The sequence below is a fragment of the Suricata suricatta genome, chromosome 4 (assembly GCF_006229205.1).
Source record: "Suricata suricatta isolate VVHF042 chromosome 4, meerkat_22Aug2017_6uvM2_HiC, whole genome shotgun sequence".
NCBI lineage: Eukaryota > Metazoa > Chordata > Mammalia > Carnivora > Herpestidae > Suricata > Suricata suricatta.
The window spans coordinates 57,553,857-57,570,116 of NC_043703.1; the positions used below are offsets into that span (position 1 = coordinate 57,553,857).

At 38.0% G+C, this 16,260-nt stretch overlaps 1 protein-coding gene and 1 pseudogene across 8 annotated transcripts in view; both read left to right on the forward strand.

The window, feature by feature from the left end:
- The window catches only part of SETDB2 (SET domain bifurcated histone lysine methyltransferase 2), a 65,686-nt gene that overhangs the window by 47,439 nt on the left and 1,987 nt on the right, over positions 1-16,260 (forward strand). For all 8 annotated transcript variants that reach the window (XM_029936781.1, XM_029936786.1, XM_029936783.1 and 5 more), the window contains 7 exons: positions 4,369-4,485; positions 5,227-5,396; positions 8,205-8,421; positions 8,878-8,977; positions 10,328-10,418; positions 13,089-13,429; positions 16,144-16,232. In XM_029936781.1, coding sequence (XP_029792641.1) covers positions 4,369-4,485; positions 5,227-5,396; positions 8,205-8,421; positions 8,878-8,977; positions 10,328-10,418; positions 13,089-13,429; positions 16,144-16,232 — 1,125 coding nt within the window. The remainder of the gene's footprint in view (positions 1-4,368; positions 4,486-5,226; positions 5,397-8,204; positions 8,422-8,877; positions 8,978-10,327; positions 10,419-13,088; positions 13,430-16,143; positions 16,233-16,260) is intronic.
- LOC115289517 lies at positions 14,810-15,304 on the forward strand (annotated as a pseudogene).

Genomic DNA, 16,260 nt, shown 5'->3' on the forward strand with positions numbered 1-16,260 from the left:
AAATAATAGTTTATGGTCAAATTGGTTTCCATATAACACCTAGTGCTTGTCCCCTGGATCCTCTTTTATTCTTGATGAATCTGGCTAAAAGTTTATCAATTTTGTTTTTCTTTTCAAAGATCTGGCTCTTGGTTTCATTGATCTTTTCTATTTTTTTTCTCTTATTCTCTATTAAATTTATTTCTGCCCTGTTCTTTATCATTTGCTTTACTATTTTGGGGCCTTGTTCTTTTTCTAGTTACTTGAGGTATAAGTTTAAATTGTTTTGAGATTTTTCTTGGTTCTTGAGATCACTATACATTTCCCTTTTAAAACTGCTTTTGCTGCATCCCGAAAATTTTGGATCATTGGGTTTTATTTGTTTGGAGATATTTTGAAATTTTCTCTTTGATTTCTTCATTGAGCCATTACTTGTTTAGTAGCATATTGTTTAGCCTCTACATGTTTATGGTTTCTCCACTTTTTTGGTAATTGATTTCTAATTTCATTCCATTGTGGTCAGAAAAGATATTTGATAGGATTTCAGTCTTCTTAAATTTATTGAGACTTGTTTACTAAGATGTGTGATCTATCCTGTAGAATGTTCAATGTGCACTTGGAAAGAATGTGTATTCTGTTCTCTTTGGCTTGAATGTCCTGTATATATGTATCTTTTAAGTCCATCTGGTCTAATGTGTTGGTTAAAGACACTGTTTCCTTATTGACTTTCTACCAGGATGATCTATTCACTGATGTAATTAGAATATTAAAGTCCCATACTATTATTATATTTCTGTCAATTTCTACTTTTATGTCTGTTAAAATTTGCCTTATGCATTTAGAGGCTTCCATGTTGAGTGCTTAAATATTTATAATGCTGTATCCTACCCTTGGATTTATCCCTTTATCATTATATAGTGCCCATTTTTGTGTCTTGGTACAGTCTTTGTTTTGAAGTCCATTTTGTCCATGTAAGTATTGCTACTGCAAGGTTTTTTTCTGCTTCCATTTGCACAGAATATCTTTTTCCATCTTTTCACTTTCAGTCTGTGTCTTTAGGTCTGAAAAGAGTCTCTTGTAGGTAGCACATAGATGGGTCTTGTTTTTGTTTTTAAATCCATTCTGTCACCCCATGTTTTTTGACTGAAGCATTTAGTCCATTTACATTTAACATAATTATTGATAGGTGTGTACTGATTGCCATTTTCTTAATTGTTTTCTGGACATATCTGTAGTTCTCCATTCCTTTCTTTAATTCCTTAAGATTGATTAGTTTCTTTAATATTAGGCTTGGCTGGCTTTTGTGTCTCTGTTACAGGTTTTTGGTTACTGCGAGGTTTATTTATAACATCCTAAGTATAGAGTTGTCTGTATTAAGCTAATGGTCACTTAAGGGTGAACACAGTCTAAAAGAACTTCTTCATTTTAACTCCCCCTCCCACATTTTATATCTATATTATGATATTTATAGCTTTTAATTTTGTTAGTCATCTTTCCTTTCATAATTTTTTTCTAATTATGGCCTTTTATGTTCCACTTTAACATTTCTTGTAAGGGCAGTCTGGTAGTGATGAACTCTTTAACTTGTTTGTCTGGGAAAGTCTTTATGTCTCCTTGAATTCTGAATGATAATCTTGCCAAATAGAATATTCTTGGTTGTAGATTTTTTTCCTTTCATTACTTTGAATATATCATGCCCCCTCCCTTCTAGCCTTCAAAGTTTCTGCTGAAAAACCAGCTGATAGCTTTATGGGTTTGTCCTTAAATGATACTAGTTGCTTCTCTCTTGCTACTTTTAAAATTCTATCTTTATCTTTGATCTTTGACATTTTAATTATTATGTATCATAGTGTGGACCTCTGTGGCTTCATCTTGTCTGAAACTTTCTGTGCTTTCTAAACCTGGATATCTGTTTCTTTCCCTGGGTTAGGGAAATATTCAGCTATTATTTCTTCATATAAGTTTTCTGCCCCTTTCTCTCTCTCTTCTACTTCCAGGACCCATATAATACAAATGTTTGCTCACTTGATATTATCTAAGAGATCCCTTAACCTATCCTCGTCTTTTTTTAACTTGTGTTTTCTTTTCATTATTCAGCCTGGGTGCTGTCCATTACCCAATCTTCCAATTGTTAATATGTTCTTCATCTTCGAATCTGTTGATTCCTCTAGTATATTTTTCATTTCAGTTATAGTCTTCAACTCTGATTGGCTCTTCTTCATATTTTCTATCTCTTCGTTGACATTTTCACTGAGTTCATCCAATCTTCTCCACAGTCTGGTAAATGTATTCATGATCATTACTCTGAACTCTGTATCAGGCATATTGCTTATCTCCATTTCATTTAGTTTATTTTCTGAGGTTTTGTGTATTGTTTGGAGCATATTCCTGTCTCCTCATTTTGCTTGACTTTCTGTCTGTTTCTGTTGAATTACGTAGAATCATTACTTCTGTTAATTGGGAAGTAATGATCTTGTGTGTGGTTGTATCTATGGAGACTGTGTGCCTGGTGACTTTGGCTGGAGCTGTGGCTATTGAGGGCTGTGAGACAGAGGACTCCATGCTGACACTGTCCTGGTGGGATGCTTGGAGCTGAATTTGGTACGGGATGTGGCAGTTCTAGGGTTCTCAGCATAGGTGGCACATTGTCCAGACAGCTGAAGCTGAAATAGGCATTGGCTGGGGTGGTCCCAGGATTCTTCACAGAGAGGTACCCTGAAGCTTAAATGGGTATTAGGCCAAGGGTCCCCATAGTTATTCATTCAGGGCGGAGGCAGGAAATGGGTCAGGAGGTCCTAGGGTGCTGTGCACCATGGGTGTGCTAACATGTCATCTGAAGCCAGAGTAGTATGAGTCTGGAGTCTCCCAGGGTACTTTGCACCTGTGTCACCTTGAAGAGATGGCTGCAGCTGTGGTGAATGTTGACCAGAGGTATCAGTGTGTGCTGCACTGGGACTGTTTTAATGGGATGGCTAGGGCTGGTGTGGGCTGGGGTCCCAGGGCTGACTGCAGTGGTAGGTCCGCTAGTGTACCTGGACCCTGTCCTATCTGCACTACCAGGGTGGAGGGGGAATATTACCCGTGGTGTTCATTAGCCTCTCTGACTCTGAAAGGGTTTCAGCAGCTCCCCTGCCATTTTGCACAGTTCTAGGGCTGAGTCCTTTAGGTCCTAGTTGCTCTTTGAAAATGCAACTTTTGTCTGTGCTCCTGGGTATCCAAGGCTTGGTATGGTAATAGGTCAGCTAGGGCGCTGAGACCCTACTCTCATCTGTGCTATTAAGATGGAGAAGAAATGTAAAATGGGGCACTTGCCAGCCCCTCTGACTCAGACTTCCAGCAGCTCCCCTGCCAGTTGGCAGGGTTCTAAGGCCAGTTCCTTTGTATTCTAGTTGTCATTTTAAACTGCTGCTTTTTTTCTATGCCCCAGGGCAGATAAATCTGTTCACCAGTCCTTCCCCACTGCAGTTTGAAGTGTCAGAGGTGGTGGGGGTTTCCCTTCACTACAGTGTTTTTGTCTCTCTTGCCATTCTTTACATGGTCTCTCTATCTTTTGTTGTGAAGAAGCTGTTCAGTCAGCCTTCAGTTCTTCTTCCCAAGGTTCCACTCTATAAATAGGTAGATCAGGTTGGCCTCCTCTCTGGAGGAGGCCTTCCTACATTGCCATCTTGTAGGAGAGAAATCTATGGTTGCCTGTTGTCTGCTTTAACAACATTATGAAAAACAGATTGTAGTAGCCAGATGGCCAGCATCAATCTCCTTAGTCTGTTTTCTTGCCTTTGGAGGGAGAGATAATTTAAGATGTCTGCAAAACTACTCTGTCCTTTCACACGTAAGTTTATCCTTTGAAGGAGTGGGGACCTAGGAGAATTTTTACAAACTAGCTTCTGCTGGATAGAAATGAATTCATTAAAAAAAATTAAAACTCATATAGTTAAGTATGTATTTCATGAACAAATACAGGGACAGGGCAGTTTAGAATTATTTATAAGTTCCTCTTAGTTTTTGTCTTTTAAAGATCTCTGTTTAGGGAAGAAGTCCAGCTGTCCATGAGCCAAATGACTGTTCTAAATACAATTACATTTTTATAAATCATTTACACTTTTTAAATATTTATTTATTTATTTTTATTTTTGAGAGAGAGAGATCACGAGCAGGGGAGGGGCAGAGAGAGAAGGAGATAGAATTCCAAGCAGGCTCCACACTGTCAGCATAGAGCCCACTGTGGGGCTTGTTCGTGAACTGTGATATCATGACCTGAGCTAAAACCAAGAGTTGGACACTCAACTGAGCCACCCCAGCACTCCTACCATTTACACTTTTATGAAGACTGTCATTACTCAAGTTGGTGCTCTTTTATTCTAACTTCTCCATCCTTTACCTTCCTTTTAGAACAAAATGTGCATGTCTTCAATTGACAGCAAGGAATGCCAAGACTTGTCCCTTGTCAAGTAATAAAATAACCACTGGATATAAATATAAAAGACTACAAAGACAAATACCTACTGGGTAAGATACCTTGAGGATTTGTTGCAGGGTGTTTGTATTTTTGAAGGTGGGTACTTTATCATTGTGATCTATAGTCTTGTATATATCATTAAATATTAACTTTTATACCAAAAATCTATATATTAAGGAATAAGAAAACCAAACTTATATGTTGTTCTTGGAAATGGAAGTCAGAGAACACTCATGTACCATGCAGAACATACTTAAACATTTGCTTTGAGTTGGCTCTTCCCTTCTAGGGTTAGCCTACTTTAGGCAGCCATTTCTTCATTAAGACATATAGCTTACAAAGCTCATCTAAGAATTGGGAATTTTCAAACTTTCAAGATTGTTGTTATTAAAAAATACATAGAAACAGAAAAGCTTTCTTCCTAGACATTCCCTTCCCAGACATTTCTAGACATTTTTTAGAAGCTGACATTTATTATGTGCCAGGCATTGCCATAAGCACCTTGTAAATACTGACTCATTGAATTATGAAACAGCCCTATAAGATTGGTACTATCATATATCCCCATTTTTAAAATGGAAAGTTCAAACACAGAAAGGTTAAATAACTCATCCAAGTTACACAGTTAGTCGGTGGCTGGAGCTATGATGAGAATCCTGGCAGGCTAGCATTAGGAGCCTTCACACTTAGTCTGCCTCCCTTGGTAATTATTGATCAGGTAGTGGTAGAAACTGCTTTTGCTTTTAATTTAGGATATCTGATTGATTTTCTCTTGCATATTTTGTTGACAGTATTTATGAATGCAGCCTGTTGTGCAAGTGTAATCGACAGATGTGTCAAAACCGAGTTGTCCAGCATGGACCTCAAGTAAGGCTACAGGTGTTCAAAACTGAGAAGAAAGGATGGGGAGTACGCTGCCTAGATGACATTGACAGAGGGACATTTGTTTGCATTTATTCAGGTAAAGCAAAGGTTAATTATTGAAATTATAATAAGATCTACATTTCTGACTCTCTTACTAGTCAGGGCCATTGAGATCTTACAGCAAGGACAGGAACAATAATATATAGGAGGAGCATCAGAGTGGAGACAAGTACCTGGGAGATTGAGCACTGAAGGGATGAGATGTTCTAGGAAACACTGGATATTCCAGAAAAGAAAGGCCCTAAGATAAACCTTGGGTTATTGTGTGAGGCACACTTTTTTTGTCTCCATGATGGCTACAGATGCTTTGTGGTAAGAAATATTTTTGAATAAGAAAACAAGGGGTACCTGGGTTGCTCAGTCGATTAAATATCCAATTCTTGGTTTAGGCTCAAGTCATGATCTCATAGTTTTGTGAGTTCGATTCCCATGTTGGGCTCTATGCTGACAGCATAGAGCCTGCTTGGGATTCTCTTCTGTCTCCCCCTCTCTCTGCATTTCCTCCACTCAGGCTGTCTCTGTCTCTCAAAATAAATAAATAAACTTAAAAAGAAAAGAAAAGAAAAGAAAATTGCATGACTGGGGTGCTTGGGAGGCTCAGTCAGTTGAGCATCTGCCTCTTGATATTGGCTCAGGTTGTGATCTTTTGGTTGTGAGAACAAGCCCTACATTGGGCTCTGAGCTGACACTGCAAGGCCTACTTGGGATTCTCTCTCTCCCTCTCTCTCTCTCTCTCTGCCCCTCCCCAATTCTCTCTCTCTTTCTCTCTCAAATAAACATTTTAAAAAACTGTGTAATTGATTTGCTAAGGTAAAGATTATTAATCAAAGACTATCTTGCTCAATGACTTGAGCTGTTAGAATTTAACAAGTTAAGTCTGTAATAAATACCTGCACAGGATGATTCAGGCAGTGACTTTAAGTAGCTCACTCCATTTCAGGGACTCCAGGGAGTTGCCCACACTCTGAGCAAAACTTCCCAACTGGCGTGTCATAATTGTGCAGTTAATGATTTTTTTAAATTTTTATTTATTTTTGAGAGAGAGAGAGAGAGACAGAGTGTGAACGAGGGAGGAACAGAGAGGAAGACAAGGAATCTGAAGCAGGATCCAGGCTCTGAGCTGTCAGCACAGAACCTGATGTGGGGCGGGAACCCCCTAACCCTGAGATCATGACCTGAGCTGAAGTCAGACGCTTAACCAACTAAGCCACCAAGGCACCCCAGTTAGTGATTTTTTTAATGTTTATTTGAGAGAGAGACACAGAGACAGAGACAGCACAAGCACGGGAGGAGCAGAAGAGAAGGGGACACAGAATTAATTAAGCAGGCCTCAGGCTCCAAGCTGTCAGCATAGAGCCTGACACAGGACTCCATCATGAACCTCAAGATCATGACCTGAGCCCAAGTCAGATGCTTAACCGACTGAACCACCCAGGCCCCCAGGCCAGAAACACCAGTCTCTAGTAGTCTCAGCCATTTACCCCAGACTGTCACGCAAAAATCCTCACTTTCTATGTGTTCCATGAAATGAGAAAAGTTGAGGGAACATGGCTCTGGAGCCAGTTTAAAGGAAATGGCCTAGACTAGTCTTGACAGCAAGATAGTAGTGACCAGAGCAACCCTTCTATCTGAAATTCCAGGTTCACTTCAGTGAAGGCAAGAATTATTATAATTCATAACATCACACTTGGATCCCTGTCACACCCACTTACATTCATACTACACAATTTGCCTACATATTTGTCTCCTATTTCTCAAAATAACTTTGATGAAAGTCAGCTGCCTTATTTGGTGCCACATGGTGTCCAGGAACTGTCATTGGCTTTATCTGCATTACTAGAAAATGTACCTAAGGTATCCCTCTGATACAGCTGCTAATTTTGACTTGGTCAGTATAATTTTGAGTCCCTTACAAGAAAATGCGTAAACTTGAAGATTTTAATATTATTATACTAAAACTTAATATGTGGACAATGGGCACATATCACCTCAGATTTAAATAAGTCACTTCATAAAAAGAATATATAAGTTTTAGCTGATAAAGCATTTTTAACTAGACACAAAAGCTACACTCTTTTTTTTTTTTAATGTTTGTTTATTTCTGAGAGAGAGAAGAGGGAGAGAGAATGAGTGGGGGAGGGGCAGAGAGAAAGGAGGACAGAGGATCCAAAGAGCATTCTGTGCTGACAGCAGAGAGCCCCATGTGGGGCTCAAAGCCACAACTGTGAGATCATGACCTGAGCTGAGTTCAGACACTAAACCAACTGCTCCACCCAGGTGCCCCATAAAAGCTGTAACCTTTTTTATTTTAATTTTTTAATGTTTTATTTTTATTTTTGAGACAGAGACAGAGCATGAGTGGGGAGGGGCAGAGAGAGAGGGAAACACAGAATCAGAAGCAGGCTCCAGGCTCTGAGCTGTCAGCACAGAGCCCGATGCAGACTGAGCTGAAGTTGGAGGCTTAGCCGACTGAGCCACCGAGGCGCCCCAAAAGCTGTAATCTTAAGACTGGAGTTCACCTCTTTAATTTTCTAGAATATTTTCTGGTCTATATTTTTGTTTTATATTATTGTAGCTAAATATATTCTCTTTCATGGTATACCAGAACAGACAATTCTTTTTTTAGATCACCAATGTGTTTTTGTGTCCTGGAAGATATGAAATCTCTTACTGGTCTTTTGTTTATTGTTTCTTACAGGAGTTTTCTTGGATTTATTAGTGTGTTTATTTTCATTCTAGAAACAAAGGACATTTCACAGGGTTCTTTAGTAATGGAGCAGAGTAGAAATGCTTTTTTGTTGCTTAGCAATTATCTTTTGTCTCATTAAACCCTTTTTTCTTTTAGGAAGATTACTGAGCAGATCTAACACTCAGAAACATGATGCTACTGATGAAAATGAAAAAGAAGAGAATATTATGAAAAATATGTTTTCAAAAAAGAGGAAACTAGAAGTCACAGATTGTGAGGTTGAAGTTATCTCATTGGATCTGGAAACACATAGAAGTGCTGAGACTCAGGCGTGTCCACCTACATTCAATAATAATCTAAAAGAGCCTGTGAGGTAAGTAAGATCTTAGGAACCCAAACAAGATTTGTATTATTGACCAAGAGTGGTTCTCTTGTTTCTCACTTTACCCCCTACTCCTATGTATTTCCTGTATACCAACTTGCTTCACGGTTATAAGTCTAACAGAGAAATCCAGAGCACTTAGATTTTAAAATGTAGCCAATATACTTTTTTCCTCAGTGTTCCATATCTGGAGTTTTACCTTTTAAAAAATTTATGATTTTAATCAGAGTCCTAACTTTTACAGTCCTTTTATTGTCTACCATCTTATGTGTGAAGCTTTTCATGGATTATCTTTTTTTAATGTACTTCAGAAATGATTGACTTAAAAATATATTTCCTTCTTTAGTGAGGGCTATACATAGATGTTACTAGATTAACTTCTAATGGATACTTATATAACAGTGATAATTTTTAGTGATATATAGAATAACTTTTTTTCCTTTTCAGAGAAATGAAATGTAACAATATTTCAAGAATTCAGTATCATTCAGTCATTAGAAGTCCTAAAGCCAAGACAGCCATTATTCAACGCAACGGGAAAAATACGGTAAAAACTGCAAAATATAGATGGGGCCCTTCTGAAAACATTATCTCATCATTCTCTTTTACTTAGTTCCAATTGTTTGTCTTATTAATAATGTGTAGGGTTTCTTTTATTATTTTGGAATGGACATACTCTTGAAATTTTAGGAGCATGTTTTATTAGTGTCCTCCATGGTTGATTGGCATGTTCCCAACTTAGATACATAAGGAGAGTATTGGTCATGACCTGACAGTGTATTTCACTGAGACTGAGAGCTATCCAGCTCTAAGAATTTGTAGGAAAAGTGAAAGTGTTCCAGAGTTGATAGTGATACATAATAAGAGAAAAGATGCAGTAATGTAGGTTTAGGAGATAAGGATGTAAGATATAAGAGAAAGAAGAGGCACAGCCAAATAAAAGAATCATCCAGAAAACAGCATTTTACATGATAGCCTCTAAAGGTACACTTTTCAGTCTGTATTGAGAAGAATAAGTAGTCAGAGACCGTAACCTGGAAGCAAAGAAAGATGCAGGAAAAAGAACAGAGGAGAACATAATGGTAGTTCACAGTAGAACTTGTTGATGAAAAAGAAAAAAATACTTACCCTCTGCCCTCATAACACAGTAAATACCTCCTCAGGAACACAAAATTATGAAAAAGTTGGGCCATCAGACCACATGGACCTGGGTTTGACCTCCAGTTCTGTTTCTTACTACCTGGGTGATATTGCCAAGTCTACATTCCTTTATCTGTAAAGTATCTATCTCAGAGTTAAGAGGATTAAATGAGGTAAACATCAGATACTTTGTGTAGAACAATGCCTGACACCCAAGTGCTCAATAAATGTTGACCATTTAAGTAACTTGAATAATAATAATAATAATAATAATAATAATAATGCTCAACATTTATTGAACAGTTGGTTGAGTGCCAAGCATGGTGTTAAGTATATGTCCTTTTTAAAAGTTATTACCATATAAAGTGATTGCAGTGTCTACAACTCATAAAGATAGGCAATTTCCTTTATCTTCTCTTTGAAGTAAAAGCTAGCCAAAGTGTGTTTTTATCTTTGCACATCTTACAGTTGAAGCCAAATCTGGTATCTGAATTGAGGGATATAGATCCTAAAGAATGTCTTGATAGTCTTGATAAAGCCTTTATAGCTGTGGTTTACTAAAGTGCCTAGAAGCAGAACACAGCCAAAGGGCTCTGTATGCCAGAGATTTCCTTATGATTTCAGCTTTGAGGCTTTCAAAACTAACCTGGTAGCTACAGCCTATGAAGACTGACACTTGATGGAAGTGGGCTAACTGCTAAATTAAATTCTTTTTCCTGACCTACTAAGTAAAGACATCTCCCTATTCTCTTTTAAGGAATTTACTTCCTCAGAGTCTGTCACCTTAGAAGATGATGGATTTAAACCAACCCAAGTACATCTGAACTCCAAAGCCAAGGAAATGAAAAGTAGGCTTTGTTTTACTCTGTGATTGCCTGCCTCTTGTGCCATTTTGTCAGTCTTGTTCAATACCTGTGGCTCATTTTCTCAGACTTAATTAAACAAGCTGCATTCATTATAAAAGTTAACTTCTTGTCTAGATCAGAGGTTGGCAAACTACAATTTGTAGACCACATGAGGCCCACCATCTGTTTATGGAAGGCCCATGAGCTAAGATAACTTTTACATTTTTAAATAACTGGAAAAAAATGAGAAGTGGAATAATATTTTGTGACACTTTAAAATTATATGGAATTAAAATTTTGGTGTCCATAAAAACTTCTCTTGGAGCATAACCACACTCATTAATTTATTTATTGTCTCTGATGATTTCTGCCAGCATTACTGAATAGTCAGGACAGAGCCCGTATGGCCCACAAAGCCTAAAATACTTACTCTTTGGCCCCTTGCAGTGGAAGTTTGCCATCCCCTGGTCTGTATGCCAGCCGTGATCTGAGGCATGGCATGAAGAAGTAGGGTAGAGACAACCCTGAATTACATAGTCCACGTGTTATCAGTGGCTTTGGAAGCATTCATTGTCCAAAGCAGCCATTTCCTAACTCTTCAAAAATAAAGATATATCATTGTACAGTACTCCAGCCAACATTGCTGCAGAGATGCTCAGCAAAAAGCAAAAATATTGCTATTCTGAGTGCTTGTCTTTCAGTGTTACCAATCTTGCAAGGTTTCCTGTTACAACATGACAAACCTGGATATTAGTACTTTTGCATCTCACTGTCTCCCTCACGGTGGGGGGGGGGGCGGGGGAGGGGGATACTGCTGAAAGATGACCCTTTTTTAATAGCCAACCTCTTCTCTCCTTGAGCTTTCTTGCATCTGTGTCCCCTACTCCTCACCTGGTCTTAAAGGATGGAGATTGGGAGTAGCAAACAAGACAGTTGTTTGACAGTAAAGGTCTATCATAAAGGGCATTTATGTATTGTAGTTACTTCATCGTTGTAGGGGATGGAAATCTCTTCTACCCATTTTAGGTTAGTTGGGTGGGGCCTAGTAGGTTAGATTAACAAGAGAAAAACAAGCAGAAATTTAGTGCCATGTATCACCATTGCCATGTGTATCACCCATGTAACACCTGAGAGTACTTAAAGATGAGTAACAAAAAAGTAGCTTAAACTCTAGCTTATCTAGCATCTTAGCCAAAAAACAGTAAATTTTTAGGGACATCTGAGTGGTTCAGCCAGTTAAGCATTTGACTCTTGATTTTCAGTTAGGCATGAAATAGCTTATGGTTGTGAGACTGAACCCCACATTGGGGTCCATGCTGGGCCTAGAACCTGCTTAAGATTTTCTCTCTGCCCCTCCCCTGGTTGTGTTCGTTTTTATTCTCTCTCTCTGTCTCTCTCTGTCTCTCAAACAACAGCAACAATAAATTTTTAGAAGGGTGTCAGGACAAAGGAAAAGGACCTTGAGTCTCTAGTGGCAGTGAGTTGTGGGAAGGTAAATATATGCGAAACAAATAGTGGATAAAGGCTAGTTTGTTAAGTTGTCTTTTGTCACTAACTTTTGTCTTTCCTGGTAGAAGGAAGGACATCTTTGTACATTTATGTACTACTTTTAAACAGATGAGGGGACGGGAATGAGCTTTTCCTGCCTATCCTAGTTAATTGCTCTCAGTCTAAAATAATCTTATATCAAAGAAACATATTTTGGGATGACATATTCTGAATTCCTTCACCATGTAATGCCTGTGAGCCATAATGAGTACTATTTCTTTGATTCTTATGTTATTTTCATTGATTGCTCTAATTTTTATTTATAGCAGGCACTATAAAAATCATTTATGTACTATTATGGTTCAAATGGAACCTATGATTAAAATATAAGAACATGTAGGAACAGTAGCCAGTAACAGGAATGATTAAATCAAAACCATTAAGAAAAACACTATTTCTTTGTGCCACTAAGTTAGGTGACACAAGTGACTTTTTGAAAATAAATGATTTTACTTATTCCACTTGACAAGAATTCATACTTTTGAATATTCTAAAAAAATAGTTTCATTATTGGATAAAAAATGATTAATGCAGTTTATCTTACTTTTAACGTATTACTTTTTATAAATTTGTAAATATTGAATGGTCATGTAGCCATTGCCGCCCTAGCAATGCATTTATTGCTCTTGGGACTTGTAGAGGGTAATGCCAGCAGGTCTTCTCAGGCTTTTCATTGTTGTCCTACAGGCCTGGAGTTCTCCCTAAACACCCTCTCTGTTACAGGTGTTTAGAATATATGGAAATGCAGATTCCAGGGTTGACAAGAAGTAAGTCCGTTTATGAGGAGTAGAGATTAAATATAGTAGTTGTAATAGGTGGCAACCAGTACATTCATAAAAAGATAGTAGAAAGAAAGCAGACTTGGAGCTAGACATTTGTCAAATATTTGAGACAGTTCTGGGTTTCTTACCCCACTTCTCATTGTTATTGCAGGTCAGGTGAATATCTTACCCTCTCAGAGGCTCAAAGTTTTCATTTGTAAAATTGGAGTACTGTCTATCTTCATATATTGTAATAATTAGAGATAATTAAAGCAACTAGCGTTTAGTTAGTTAGTATGTTAATCTCAGGACTGTTGCTCAGCCAAGTATATTTGCTAACACTTCCTTCTAAAATGTTTATTAGAGGATTCAAGCTCCTACCAAGTTAAGGACTCTGAAGACAGTATGCTGATTGAATCAGATGTGATAGATATAACTAAATGTAGAGAAGAAACACCATTAGGGGGCAGATGTAACCAAGCAACCCCATTGGATAATCAGAATATTATAAAGGAGCTCAAGGCTCAAATACAAAAGCCCCAAGAAGAAAGATCTCCAGCATATCAACACCAGCAGGTCTTTTGTGATAAAGAGTTCCCAAGTGAAACCAAGAATACTTCACCTGATTCTCTAAAGAAGTTCAGTAAAGGAAATGTGTTTTTATTGGATGCCACAAAAGAAGGAAATGTGGGCCGCTTTCTTAATGTAAGTATATGGACTGATGTTCATATTTCTAAACAACTTCTTTTCTATGCCACTTTGAATGGTTTGAAATTTATGTGCAGTCATATGTAATTGACTTGCCATCAAAAGAGAATACAATTCTGAAATCAGAAAATCTTTTTTCTTTTTCAAGTTTTTATTTAAATTCCAGTTAACATAAAGTGCAATATTAGTCTCAGGTATAGAATTTAGTGATTCATCACTTACATACAGTACCCAGTGGTCACACAAGTGCCCTCCTTAATAGCTCCTTAATGCCTGTCTGTCCCATGGGCCTGCCCCCTCCCAACCTGAAATCAGAAAGTCTTTAAAAACAAACAGCTTTTGGGGCACCTGGGTGGCTCAGTCCATTTGGTGTCTGACTTCAGCTCAGGTCATGATCTCACGGTTCATGAGTTCGAGCCCTGCATCAGGGTCTGTGCTGACAGCTCAGAGCCTAGAGTCTGTTCGGATTCTGTGTCTCCCTCTCTCTCTGCCCCTCCCCCCCCCCCCCCCAAGTAAGTAAACATTAAAAAAATGTTTTTATTAACAACAACAACAAAAAGCAAAACCGCTTTTTCCCTGCTAGGTGATCTATTTATTTGGCTTGTTTCTTTTTCACCTAGTTAGGAGGATACTTGGTTAACAAGGAACAGAATCCTTTCCTCTCTTCCTCTGTCCCCAAATGCTATTCTCTACTATTGCCAAACATGTCAGATGCCATGAAACATATCTAGGGAGCCACTGAAGAAGGATCCCCAACAAAGGACTGTCATGGCTTTATTTCTTATCAGCTATGTTGAAAGTGGCTGCACCAGAACTATATGGTTTTTTTTACCTCTCCCAATCAGCACAGCACCCAAGTCCCTCTTGTTTTGGAGAAATAGAATTAATCAATCTGTCTTTCTTGCTTTTTTGTTTTTTGTGTTTTTCTTAATATATATATAGAAAATACATTTGTGTAGCACCTGGATGTTTCAGTCAGTTGAGCATCTGACTTTTGATCTGATCTCAGGTCATGATCTCATGGTCATGAGATTGAGCCCCATGTAGGGCTCAGTGCAGTGTGTGGAGCCTGCTTGGCTCACTCTCTCTCGCTCTCTCTCTTTCTCTCTCTCTCTTTCTCGCTCTCTCTCTCTTGCTCTCTCTCCCTCTCTCCCTCTCCTCCTCTTCTTCTCTCTCTGCTCTTATCCTGCTTGTACTTGTTTGCTCTCAAAATAAGTAAACAAACTTAAAATACATTCATAGAAAAATACATTCGTGATTTTAAAATGGAAGTAAGATAAATATCTAGATAAATAAAATAAAAAGCCATACAGAATACATACATACAGCTAAACAGAATTCTGTTTCAGTGTAACTCTGAGCCTGCATGTAGGCACCATGAGTAAAGTTTACCAGCCCAATTGAAAAAATGTGGACAGGAAGTTATCGTTGGAATTGAATGGTGGCAGACATGTTCAAGGAATATTGCTAGGATTTGGGCTTTTTGTGAATCTGGTAATAGGTGAATGTTTGGAGATGGGAGCTAGTAGGCAATAGAACAGTATTGGAATGGTGGTAATCAGAGAGAGTAGTGTCATGTTGGAAGCCTTAAACGAGGATAACTAATGGTTGTGTTCAGCAAAGACATCAGTTGCTTATATATGTTCCCTTTCCAGAGGGTCTGTTTGATGATGAAGTAAAACTCAGGTCACGTACATTCTTGTATTAACCTTTTTTTGTCCTGTTAAAAAAATACCCTAAAAAGTAACTATGCCTCCATTCATTTCACCTTGTTGCTACTCTACCCTCTCTATAGTAAAATCATCTTTATTACTTTCTTATGCATTCTTATGTTTCTTTATGGAAATACAAGAATATATAAGTATTCTTATTTTCCCCCTTTCTTACGTAACAGCATATTATATTCACTATCCTATGCCTTGTTTTTTAATTAACAACATATTCTGGAGACCTTTTCATATCAGTACACAGAGCTCTTCTTTCTTTTTGTTTTTATTTATAACTGCATAGGATTCCAGTGTATGGATATACCAAAGTTTATTTTGTAACCAATCCTGTTTAGATAAGACATTTGGGTTTCTAAACTTTTACTGTTAAAAACAATGCTCAGTGAGTAATCTTACACATAGATACATGTACAGATGTATCTGTAGAATACATCCCACATAGGGCATTGCTGAATCAAAGGAGAAATACATTTATAAGGAGGATAAAATTGACAAGTTGTCTTCTAAAGAAGTGTGTGCCATTTTGCATTTCTACCAGTAAGATAAGAATGTTAGAGCTTTTCCAATTGGGTTCCTAATATTAACAAAATTACAGTCCCTGATATGTTACATGTTAGTAAAAACAGAGAAAAGAAAATAAGATGTGCTAGAAACAAGTATATTCTAATGCTTCAAAAACAAGGTATCGGGGCGCCTGGGTGGCTCAGTCGGTTAAAGCATCCGGCTTTGGCTCAGGTCATGATCTCGCGGTTTGTGGGTTCGAACCCCGCGTCGGGCTATGTGCTGACGGCGGCTAGCTCAGAGCCTGGAGCCTGCTTCGGATTCTGTGTCTCCCTCTCTCTCTGACCCTCCCCTGCTCGCGCTGTCTCTCTCTGTCTCTCAAAAATAAAACACATAACAAAAAAAATTATTTAAAAAAACAAAAACAAGTTATCAAATTCTTTAGTATATCTAACCTCTGTGTTTATTTATTTATTTTAACAGCATAGTTGTTGCCCAAATCTTTTGGTACAGAATGTTTTTGTAGAAACACGTGACAGAAATTTTCCATTGGTGGCGTTCTTCACCAACAGGTTTGAAATTTCTTTTATGTGATTTAAT